This window comes from Protopterus annectens, chromosome 10.part0 (genome assembly GCF_019279795.1).
Source record: "Protopterus annectens isolate FY-2018-M chromosome 10.part0, PAN1.0, whole genome shotgun sequence".
Classification (NCBI taxonomy): domain Eukaryota; kingdom Metazoa; phylum Chordata; order Ceratodontiformes; family Protopteridae; genus Protopterus; species Protopterus annectens.
The window spans coordinates 198,618,104-198,630,953 of record NC_056744.1 but is presented as its reverse complement, the minus strand read 5'-3'; the positions used below and the strand labels follow the sequence as shown (position 1 = coordinate 198,630,953).

At 35.4% G+C, this 12,850-nt stretch overlaps 1 protein-coding gene across 1 annotated transcript in view; it reads left to right on the top strand.

Annotated features, from left to right (window-relative positions):
- LOC122814121 (extracellular calcium-sensing receptor-like) overlaps positions 1–8,547 on the top strand; it is a 135,938-nt gene extending 127,391 nt beyond the window's left edge. Inside the window, exon 6 of the mRNA XM_044086737.1 lies at positions 7,634–8,547. Coding sequence (XP_043942672.1) covers positions 7,634–8,547 — 914 coding nt within the window. The remainder of the gene's footprint in view (positions 1–7,633) is intronic.
- The last annotated feature ends 4,303 nt before the right edge of the window (positions 8,548–12,850 follow it).

Sequence of the window (12,850 nt, the reverse complement as noted above, 5' to 3'; positions counted from 1 at the left end):
AAATGAGGTATTGAGCATTTCCACGCCCAGTCCGTGTAAGAGACGTGTTAGCTGTGTCTTACACGAAGATTTGGGCTGTTCCTGAATCAGGAGGCTTACACGGAGGCTTACACTACTCTTGAACTCTGTGTAAGCCTTCCTGAATCTGGCCCATAGATGTGTCATTTAACTGTTTCCAATATATATGGGCAGAATGTGCACATCTTGCACTTAAAATTCCCTTTATGTCTATGATTGAATACATTGCTTACATAACCAACTGTCTCCAAAATGTTCTTAAATGATCTATCCTTCTTGTAAACTATAGTTGGCAATTTACCTACTCTCTGTCCTACATTTTGGTCATAATTCAAAATTTTCCAGTTATTTTGAATGTCTACCACATTACAGCTGTCCAGGTTAAACATTGTAATAAAACTCATAGAACAGTCATTATTCATACCACCTTCCCTTACACTGTGTGACATTACACTTAATCCATCCCCACCTGCTAAAATTCGCTTATAAAAGCCAGTCTTACGCTTTTGTTTAACTTCTTCACTTATTTTAGTTAACAATTCATCTGAAAAGCTGTTTAATTAAAAGCAATTCATTAACAAATTCATTATCCATGGTAACCATCCTGGTAGCCCATACCATCTGCCCTTTCACAATTTATTTTTTCTGATGGGCTGGGTGCCAGCTATTGTATTCCAAGTAGGAATTTTAGAAGGCGGGCTTCCTATAAATGGCTGACTTCAACTTTTTTCTCCTTTATTAAATGTCAAATCCACATCTAAATAAGTAATGTGTGTTCCACTATAAGTGTATGTGAATTAAAAAAAAAAATCACTGTAGTATTTATGTATTCAAAAAATTGTTTAAGATCAAATTCAGTACCCTTCCATACAACAAATAGGTCATCCAAAAACTTAATATAATATTGAATCTTACTTGAATATGCCCCTTCCATTACATACTGCTGTTCCCAAAAGGGCATAACATAGTTAGCAAAAATGGGGGTGCATGCTGCCCCCATTGCAACTCCTGTTAGCTGTTTATAGTATTGTCCTGCAAAATAAATGTAATTGTTTTTAGGACATCCTCCATAATGGTGACATACATATTTATGTCATCCTGATCATATATACCTGTCTTAATTAACTGGGTCTCTAACCATTCACAACCTTCATGGTGAGGAATAACAGAAAATAGGTTAAAATGTCAATAGTAACCATAATAATATTTTCATCTAATATTAACTTATCCAACCTTTCTAAAAAATTGTCAAGAATCTCCTTATTATATAGGGAAAAAACATCATCCCTTTTAGTAGATGAAAATCCAGGAATTTACTAATGAAGCAATTTTTTCACCGCTTTCTGTCCACTATTGGTCTAAACTTAGGGTTATTGAGTCATTTATGGATCTTGGGTATCCCAAATATATTAGATACCATAGGGTGTTGATTTATCATATATCTATGCTCATCTTCATGTATTTGTCCTTGATACAACATATCATCCAAATATAGGTCTATTTTCTTATATGATATATGTATTTCATTCAACAATACCTCTTCATATGTTCCATCCATTAATATAACATTCATTCCATTTAGGTAATCCCTCTTATGCATAATGACCACTCCATTACCCTTATCAGGCTTCATTATGCAAATACTACCATCCCTGGCTAAATCCATTAACAATTTCTCCTCATCCTTTGTATGGTTACTAAAATATTTATTATTATCATTTTGTTTGTATGCCTGCCTAATCTCCTTTTCACATATTTTCTCATATATTCTTATCAAATTGTTCATGGGAGGGTTACATACACTAGGTTTTTTAAGCCTACTTCCCTGTACATCCAGAGTAGGCCCACTATTATTAAACCATACTTTTAAATTAAGTTTTCGAGTAAAGCACTTAAGGTCTATTAATGCGTCAGCTATTTTCCCCCTCCTACCGGGAACAAAGGTGAAACTTTTTGCCAAGAGATTAGCATGCTCTACACCTACTATTCTGTCCGAGTAATTATAGACTTTAAAATCCTGAGCTTCATTCAATATTATGCAAGGTTCAAACGCAGTTGCCATTTCATCAAAATTATCAATGGAATTAATGGCTACATCTAAATCTGAACATATATTACCCAAAACATCATGAATAATCACATTGCCATTAACTTCCACAATAGAATCACTTGGTAAAAGCACATTTTCTTTGTTGCTAAACATACCTTCAAAATTATTTGAAACATCAGTCTCATTGTTAAACTCACAGCCATTGGTCACTTGTGCCTGTCCATCATCACAACTAAAGGCTATATAATCACTATTAGCACTTACAGTGTTCATTAGTGCAAGGCCATGTCTATCAGTTGTTTCGCCGCCGACTCCTGCTTCTCCCATTATTCGGTCTGGCCCCCTGAACAACATATTCTCTGTAGGTTTCCCAGAAAAATGGAGCTGCTATTCTTTACTCCTCAGCCCCTTGGACCATCTCACTCCATCGTTGATCTGGTTAAGCTGTTGGGAAGGCTTACGCTGCTGCTGATGTAATCTCATCTCTGAGATCACTTCTCAGTATGTCACCCTTATGAAGATTGTCCTAAAAAACAATTACATTTATTTTGAAGGACAATACTATAAACAGCTAACAGGAGTTGCAATGGGGGCAGCATGCACTCCCATTTTTGCTAACTTTGTTATGTCCTTTTGGGAACAGCAGTATATAATGGAAGGGCCGTATTCAAGTAAGATTCAGTATTATACCAGGCTTTTGGACGACCTATTTGTTGTATGGAAGGGTACTGAATTTGAGCTTAAACAATTTTTTGAATACATAAATACTACAGTGAATTTTTAAAAATTCATATATACTTATAGTGGAACACACATTACTTATTTAGATGTGGATTTGACATTTAATAAAGGAGAAAAAAAGTTGAAGTCAGCCATTTATAGTAAGCCCACCTTCTCAAATTCCTACTTGGAATATAATAGCTGACACCCGGCCCATCAGAAAAAAATAATTTGTGAAAGGATTGTTACCATGGATAATGAATTTGTTAATGAATTGCTTTTTATTAAACAGCTTTTCAGTAAAAGAGGGTATCCATATGAATTGTTAAATAAAATAAGTGAAGAAGTTAAAAGTGTAAGACTGGCTTTTATAAGCCAATTTTAGCAGGTGGGGATGGATTAAGTGTAATGTCACACAGTGTAAGGGAAGTTGGTATGAATAATGACTATTCTGTGGGCGTTATTACAACATTTAACCTGGACACCTGTAATGTGGTAGACATTTGAAATAATTGGGAAATTTTGAATTATGACCAAAATGTTGGACAGACAGTAGGTAAATTGCCAACTATAGTTTACAAAAAAGATAGATCATTTAAGAACATTTTGGAGACAGTTGATTATGTAAGCAATGTATTTAATCATAGCAGTAAAGGGAATTTTAAGTGCAGAATGTGTACATTCTGTCCATATATATTGGAAACAGGTGACCAGTACAAGTTAAATGACACATCTATATTTATTAATGAGCATTATAATTGTTGCAGCCTCAATGTAGTGTATGTAGCGAAGTGTCAGCAATGTCCCATATTCTATGTAGGAAAAACCAGTAGGCATTTTAAGAACAGAATGCTGAACATCTACTGGATATGAGACACAGTAGGATGACCAATGCCTTAAGCAGGCATATAAGAGAGTATAGGGACCATGAATTTAAGTTTTTGGTAATCCAGCAAATTGTTAAGGACTCCCAGGGAAGAAGTCTGGATATACACATAGATATATAAGAGTTAAAATGGCAATTGCGTTTAAACGCAACTGAGTACCCAGGCATTAATGAAGCCACTGCCATTACATGTGTTTTAAAATTGAGGAATTTTATAGGATTGAACATGTTTTATACATATACATTTTTCATAGTATATAAATATTTCATGTATTTTACATTTTTATTTATTAACATATTTATAAATGATGCTCTTTAATTGTTTGCTTAACTAATTAATTAGTTAATTGTTTAACTGAATTGTTATTTAAAGGCTGGGTGGGGATGTATGGATTGCTCTGAGGAAGTCCCTTGAAGTGGGAAGAAAGTGCTTAACTGTTATTAAAGTTTGTACTCTTCAGTTGCTGTGCTGTGCTTTGTTTGGTTCTACAGTATTATACTCAACTGGCCTGATAAGAGCCGAGTACTGTGGACAATTGTATCTCTCTACTGAGATGCTATCCCTTTGCTCATAAATTGAGCAATACAGAAGCATGTCTTTACAACAGTAGACACTTGCTGTTTGAATGATAGGTCACTGTCTATGTGTGTTCCCAAATCTCTAACTGCAGGATCAACTCTTAAGGGTTTATTTTATAAGTTATATATAATGTTTGCAACTGGGAGTGTGTCAGTATGGTTTGTAATGTAAAATACGTGCAACTAGGATTGTGTCGGCATGGTCTGTTTTAGTTTATATAAATATATGATTGCTTATGTCAAAAGTGATGGTTTAAAAGAGGTTTCTTGTTTAAAAAAAGGGGGGCAGACATTTCCTGTGTCAGTCAGTTTCCCAAAGGATAAATAGTGCACTTTTTGATATTTAACTTTTAACTATAACTTTGGCAACAGTTATTTTTAGGGCAAGCTGTCCTGGTTAATGACTGATTCTTTTGGGGATTCAGTGACTGCTCCAAGCTTGCAGTCATCTGTAATTTTAGTCAACCAAAGATCCTTGGAATTTGCTTGGACTTCTGAGAAGTAGATGCCAAACATGAGTGATCCCAGCACTAAGCCCTGTGGGACTCCACCAGCAACTTGTCTTTTTGTGGAGGTAGCTTCCCCTACCTTGACTTCCTGTGTCTTATCTGTGAACCATTTAGTAAGCCAGCAGGTGATGTGGGGGGGGGGGGTTATACCTAATTTAGCAAGCTTTAACACATTATCTGAGTGTGGTATTGTGTCAAAAGCTTTGGACAGGTCTAGGTAGGTGATGAATACAATCTTGCCTTCAACTATTGCTTTGGTGATTTTTTCGAAGAAGATCACTAGGTTAAGTGAGCATGACCTGCTTTTGATGAAACCAGACTAGGTGGATCCAGTGTTTGAAGGTTTCCTATATCCTTATTGTGTAAGTACATAAGTCTTTCCATGGCTTTATATACAAAGCTAGTAAGACTTATGGGTCATTAGTTGCCCAGGTCTATGAATAACCACCCCTTATGCAGGGATATCACTATTGCTGCCCTCAATTTGCTAGGTACAAAGCCAATTTGGATGTTAAGGATGAACAATGTTTTGAGGGGCAGGGATAGGTTGAGCTTCATGCTATTCAGAATACATCCAGGAATATTGTCGGGATCCATAGATGCAATATTCTTTCCTTTTGAGAAAGCTTTTAGGACTTAGTCCTGTGTGATATCTGGGTACGCATTAGTTTCTGATATTTTCTGAGAAATATTTGGGGGTGATGGAAGCGAAGTTGGACCAAAATTTATTGGCCACCATGTTTGGAATAGCTTTAGCTTTAGTGCTCATTGCACTGCTGAACAACACTTTTAAGATTACAGACTTAGCATAAAGATGGCCTTGTGATTGTCCCTGGCCTGGGTTGCTATTTCTGTCTCAGATTTTGGATAGTCACCTGTTGTTTCTTCCCATCTGACCCTAACCTATACAGATGTCTGACATCAGCATTCTCATACCCAATCAGCTGACAAGGCATATGTTGAATGTTTTCTTTTTCAAACTATGCAGTATGCAAGCTTCACAGTGATATGCTTGCCATTTTAAAATGCTATGCTGATTTTTACCCAAACTGCTTCTTTGCTTTTACATTTTTTAAAAGAAAACACAACCCAGACACACTGCACCATCTTCACAATCACCACAAGAAAATATCCAAAAAATGACTGAAACAGTCATTACTAGCTGTTAAAACTGCTCTTCCAATGGATGGGCACAGACTTTCATTACTAAAATCTGGTTTATCCAGAAGACTTAGAATTTTATTTATTTTACATTTGTTAACCAGGCAAGTGGCCCATTTTCAGTAGAGTCCCAGGGAGATAAGCTCCATAACAATAGTACACAAAGATTACAAACATTTTTAAAAGATTTACAAACAATATACACAAAGTCTGCCAATTGCCAACAATCACAATTTACAAAAAGGTGAATGTAAAACAGAAAACATTACATTTCTTAAGCCTTATTACATACAGTAATATGAAACTCATTAGATATATAACTAAAAACCATTGTGGTATTTTCATTTGGTAGCAGTAAGACAAGAAGATAGCAGAACAGAAAACATTTGATCGCAGGCATGAGAAACTAGCCAGGAGTATTACAAGAGCATAGCCATTGTTCAGTAATGTATTCCTTTAGGAGTTTTTTGAAGCGATGATGATCTGTGTTTTTTAAGATATTCTGGGGTAAAAGGTTCCACTGTTTGGCTACTTTGAAGGAGAAGAGAGAGAAATTGTTTGCCTTGTACTTGCAAAGCTAAGTGGATATATTTCACTTCACAGTCATCTCGAACAGGTGTAACGCCAAGTTGTAATAGGTTCATAGATTAGTACTAAGCTAACTGCCATTGCGAGCCATTTTAAGCCTAGCCAATTATCCCTTGTGAGATTCAAACCCTGCACCTTGTGTTTGTAAGGCAAACACCTTAACCATTAGGCCACCCTCCCAACCCAATGTTGAATATCTCAGTGGCAAATGGTTGAAATGTCATACAAAACAGCGAATGCAACATTTCCAACCACTCTACCATCTAAACAAGCGCTACCATGGGTAAAAAAGGTGAGGGGGGGTATTTTGCACATGTGTGTGTGTGTGTGTGTGTGTGTGTGTGTGTGTGTGTGTGTGTGCGTGCATGTGTGTGTGTGTGTGTGTGTGTGTGTGTGTGTGTGTGTGTGTGTGTGTGTGTGTGTGTGTGTGTGTGTGTGTGTGTGTGTGTGCATGTATATGTGCAAATGTGTGTGTATATGTTTGTATCTAAATATTTGTATCTATAAATGTATATTATATGCATGAGTTTACTATCAAAAGAGCGATCGATCTTTGGCAGAATTGGAAAGACCAAATGCCCTAATTCGACATTTGCAAATAACGAAAAAAAATGTTGAACTCAACTGCGAATGCACACAAGGATTCTCTGTTGTAAATTCAACATTTTGAATGCAAATTGCACTACAGTGGGGCTCGGGAAATGTACCCTTTCCCTTGCTGTAGTGAGATCTCTGAGTTTGTATATATAAGTAGCAGGGGGTATAGGGGTGCAGGGGAGCTTGCCCCCTGCAAAAACGTTTGTTACTCTTGAGCGGAAGTGTGGTATTTTTGGTAAAGTCAACATTTCTGAGATGTTGACTTTTCCAAAATATCTCATTTGGTCTTGTTTTTGTTTGTTTATTTGATTTCTGACATTCCTGTTTGGGAATCTGAACACTTGCACAATGCAGGTGCAAGATTTTGATATTAAACTGTGTGTGTTTGCATATATGTATATAATTATATATATATATAGAATGTGAATGAAGCCCAAATATGATGTCAGAGACAATCACTTGTACATGTGGATTGATAAGCAGACTTAGCACAGCAATGATTTGCTTATTTTTTTCCTCTTCCAGACAGTAATGACTGCATAGAGTGTCCAGATAATGAATGGCCAACCAGTGAACAAAGCAAATGTGTTCAAAAAACTGTTGAGTTCTTGTCATACAAGGAACCATTTGGTGCATCATTGGCTGTTGTCAGTATCTGCTCTTCTGCCATCACTGCTTCTGTTTTCTGCATCTTTATCAGGTTTCGAGACACACCAGTCATCAAGGCCAACAACCAGGACCTGAGTTATCTGCTGTTGCTTTTGCTCTTCCTCTGCTTCCTCTGTTCCTTGTTATTTATTGGTCACCCAGAAACAGTAACCTGTGCAATACAACAAGTTGCTTTTGGTTCCATTTTTACTTTCAGTATCTCCTGCATAATGGCTAAAACAATCACAGTCATTGTTGCTTTCACTGCTACCAACAACAACAGCTTCATGAAAAAGTGGGTTGGGATGAAAACACCAGGATTAGTGATCATCTTATGTTCCCTGGGCCAGATTATAATATGTACTGCCTGGTTATCTACGCAGCCACCCTTTCCTAATGACAATATTAAAATAAAACCTGGAAAGATTATAGCTGAATGCCAGGAGGGGTCATCTGTAGCCTTTGCCTGCATGCTGGGATACATGGGACTTTTGGCAATGCTGTGTTTTCTACTGGCATTCTTAGCAAGAAAACTACCAGATACTTTTAATGAAGCCCAAATTATCACCATTAGTATGTTCATTTTTCTCAGTGTTTGGACGTCTTTCATCCCTGCTTACCTGAGCACTCAAGGAAAGTACATGGTTGCTGTGGAGGTATTTGCTATCTTGGCATCAAGTGCTGGGTTACTGTGTTCAATATTTCTCCCGAAATGCTACATTATATTGCTAAGGCCTGAGAAGAACACTAGAAAACACATAACTGGAAAAGCAAACAGCAGTGCAAAATAAGTCAATCCATTCTGTATTCATCAAAAAGGAACATATTATTGTTTCATATGTCCAGAAAGATCATTTACTGGTCTTTCTGTACATTTATTTAGGGAAGTGAATGGTATGGTGTTGGTCATTATATGAAATACGTAATCTTAATTTTCATTTTACACTAGTGTGTTTAACTTAAAACAAAATTTAGTGAACTAGTGCATAAGAAAAACAAATGTTTTTCACATTCTCTAATCATGTTGAAAATTACCTTTTAAAGGCCAATACATTTCAATGTTGAAAATTACCTTTTAAAGGCCAATACATTTCATTGATATGCATTACCCAATGCACTGTGGGACATATAGGAAGTTGAAATGACATGGACTACTTTATGCAACCCCTGCCTAGCAGATGTATCTATGCAAAGGAAGTACTTAATCTGGATAATCATATCATACGTGCTCCCACCAGCATGACCTAATGGGAATGGGTCATGAACTATGTCTATTAAATAGCTGCTCATTTAACTATGGTAAGGCTTATCTATCTGCATGTCTCTGCACATTGTACATCCTTACTTAGCGATGTTAATTATAGCATTTCAGGTTTACTTTATTGTGTCCAATTTACTACATGGGGGTGGGTCCTTAAGATATGTTCATATCATAAACATTGCAGTTTCAGATATCCCATTTAGTCTTTGTGGTACTCAACACTGCTTTATTGAAGTCCTACTTAAAAAAAAACTCATATTTGGAGGCTAGCTTCATAGCTATGAAATTTCACTTGAAGTTAGTTTTCTGTGTATTTAGCTTCTGTCTACCAAGAAAGCTTCCAGTGTCCAGACCTGACTGTTTAAAATGTGAACAAGTGAACAGCAAGAATAAAATCAGATATTCAAAGTAATACAGTTGTAATGCATTCTATGAGAGATATATTGATATATTGATAGTAAGCTATGAACTTGCATTTTTATATCAGCAGGTAAAAATTTAAGGAAATTTAGAATGAATAAAATACGTGTCAAGACCTGAGATAATAGGGGAATTCTCTTATGAATAATATGCTGTAACTAACCATGACATCAGCATCAGGGATGGCATTGTTACTGTGTTGCTTAAGAATATCAAATCACGGAGGGACAGAAAAAGTGTGAATAATTAATTTATACAAAACTTCCACTCACTGTAACATGGACTTAACAACATACCTCTCAACCTCTTAGAACAAAAAACTGGACAAAGCCATGAATAATAGGGGGACAAAGGCCCAAAAATAGGGACAATTTTTAAATAGTGCTCTTACAAACTTAGAAAGTTGATAGAATAACAAGTTTTACATTAGCATGGATTTTCTGAAGGGCATGAAGTCTTCAACTCAAATGCCTGTCATTATTTTCTGAGTTCAGTCTTTAACAATTTGCCAATGATATGCCTGAAAAACCACAATTTTATTAAAAAGGGACCAAAAATATGAGACAAAAATTTGTACATTCTGCAAAAATATGTACAGTTGAAAGGTATGCTTAACAGTGACTACCACATCTAACTATTATACTTAGTTTCCATGTTTCTGTTATTTTTGCCTTTATATTACTTCCTCATAACTTGCTGCTTCTTAGGATATTTCACTTATTAATTTAAAGGGATCTACTTTATTAGGTCAACTCATCTGGTATATCATCAGTTAAGTGAATCAAGGGTTAACACCTCCAGTCAGTATGTCAGTGTGGGGATAAGCTACTTTATTTATTTATTTGCAGTTTGTTGCCAGGATTGTCCATTGGGCCACTAGGAGCCCATTTTCAATGGAGTCCTGGGGATAAAAGCTACAGTAAATGAACAAAACAAACAGAAATTAATTACAAAGCTAACAATAGATAATAGAGTAATACCAAAAATGGGAAAACTAAATACCATGTAAATACCTTTTCAAAAGGTGCTGAGCTACCTGCATTGTTAGGTTACTCAAGGGATTATTATCCCAGCTTGTTTGTTTGTGCGAGGATAAGTCATTGGTCTGATTCTGTATATACAATTAGAAAAGGAAGAAGACCTAGTTGCCTATGAACAGTGACGTCACTAAACACATCCTTGCTAGATGCATCAAATTATTATATATTTCCAGTTTGCATGTCTATGACTGGATTATTTATTGGTCTATGTATCACTGTATGGCATGTCTGTCAAATAACCAATTATCTGCATCAGTGTTAAATTATGTAAGTGTGTGTGTGTGTAAATTGAGTTATTTCATCTTAATCACACCATATCTGATGAGACCTAGCAGTCACAAATACTCCTATTTTACATTTGTTAGTTAGATAAGAAACATATTACTTTCCCTTTCTTTTGAAATGAATATATAATTTAGTTATCTGTTTGTCTTTGTATATCTGTATGTATGTATGTGTGCATACATACATGTGTGCATTTATGTATTTATGTATCCATGTATCAGTCTATCTATGACTCTGTCTCCTAGGAGATGTACAGAATTCCAGACACTGTGGCAGTGTATGCCAACACATTGCCTGTACCTTAGTGAAACAGTGTGAAATTACTAGAAGAAAATGAACTGAATATCACAGTATAACAGTGCGAGCAGTAGATGGTTACACTGATATAGCCAGAGAAAGCAGTGAACACCTAATGATGTTTATGAAACAGAAAGGTATTTTATAACACTAACACCTTATCGTAGTCATCAAAAGTAGATTTTGTAGAGGGGGCGTGGCCAAGGATGAACACAGGATAGCAGCAGATTTCTTCAGCTCCACCAATTTCATTACACTGATAGGAATTAATTACTGAAGTAATTTTCTTTCTAAATATGTTTGTTTTATATAGTTCTTGAACTATATCTAAAAAAGAAAGGAAATTTTAACAATATTCCTGTCAGAAATCACTTTGGGAATTTTCCTGTCAGTTTATCAGTCTGAAATGAGTTCCAGTAAGACAAATTCTCAAAACTCCAGCATCAAGAAAGAACTTCAGTCTCTGATAACTATAATCCAGCAACTTACTGCTAAGATGGATAAAATGGATACTAAAATTGATACCTTCATAGAAAAAACTACAAAACAAATAGACTTGTTACATATAGACCTGCAACAACAGAAGATCCAGATGACAGGCATAGAAGAAGCTGTGAATGACATGGAAAATAGAATCCAAGAAGAGGAAATCAACATTGAGTTTCTGCTGAAACAAAATACACATTTACAAACAAAGATGGATGACCTGGAAAATAGATCTAGGCGCAATAACATTAGGATTTTTGGACTGCCAGAAAATATTGAAGGTAACAATATTACTTCTTTTTTAACAACATGGCTCCCTAAAACTTTAGACTTACCAGAAGCATTCTCTTTTGGTATCGAAAGAGCACATAGATCTATAGCTAATACTAACTCTATCAAAAACTATCCTAGATCAGTTATAGTTAGATTTCTATCATCTTTTGATAAAGAGATGGTTCTTAAATCTGCTTGGGCTAAAGCTCCTGTTAAGATTAATGAGACAACTGTGCGTTTTGACAATGACTATTCTTCCTTGGTAATAGCTAAAAGAAAAGTTTTTCTGCCACTAATAAGGGAGCTTAAAAAAGCACAGTTTAAAACACACCTTCTGTTTCCTGCCAAGCTAAAAATCTTCCTTCCTGATGGTCCTAAAATTTTTGATGACTTAGATTCTGCTTTACTGTTTATCAAAGAAATAAGATTTTGGATAAAATAGAGGAAATGGAATGGGCTAGTCCTTCATTAAAGAGACTGGCAACTGAAACTTCGTGGAAGACTTCAGAGAAGAAGAAGAGACTAAAAAACAAATGATTTGTTCTATGTTTTTTTTTTCTTTTTTTCTCTCATCATTTTACTTAATTATTAATCTTTTTAAATATAGTTCCTGCATTTCCAGAAAGCCGCAAATATTCTGAAAAAGATTTAATCAAAGTTATTCTCTGTGTGCAAAGAAATGTTTTGTTTCATAACCAGTCAAAATATCTGAGGAACTAATAACAAGCTATTATTCAATTTGTTTCTCTTTCTGAAAAAGAGAAGTAAGGTCAGTAATTTGATACATTTTTTTTTCTTTCTCCTTTTCTTCTTTTCTTTGTTTAAACAATGACATTCTATTTAGATTATGTAGTGGGTAAAGGGTGGGGGAGGACAGGGAGAGAAGAGTATTGAAAATATGATAAATGGAATAATAACATATTTATTCCTTGTAAAAAGCTTATATGTTCTTCAAATGCTATTCCTAATTATACTTTCTTGATTATACTGCTTATGCTTGTTTGTAAATAATCTGTCATGCTTTATCTAATA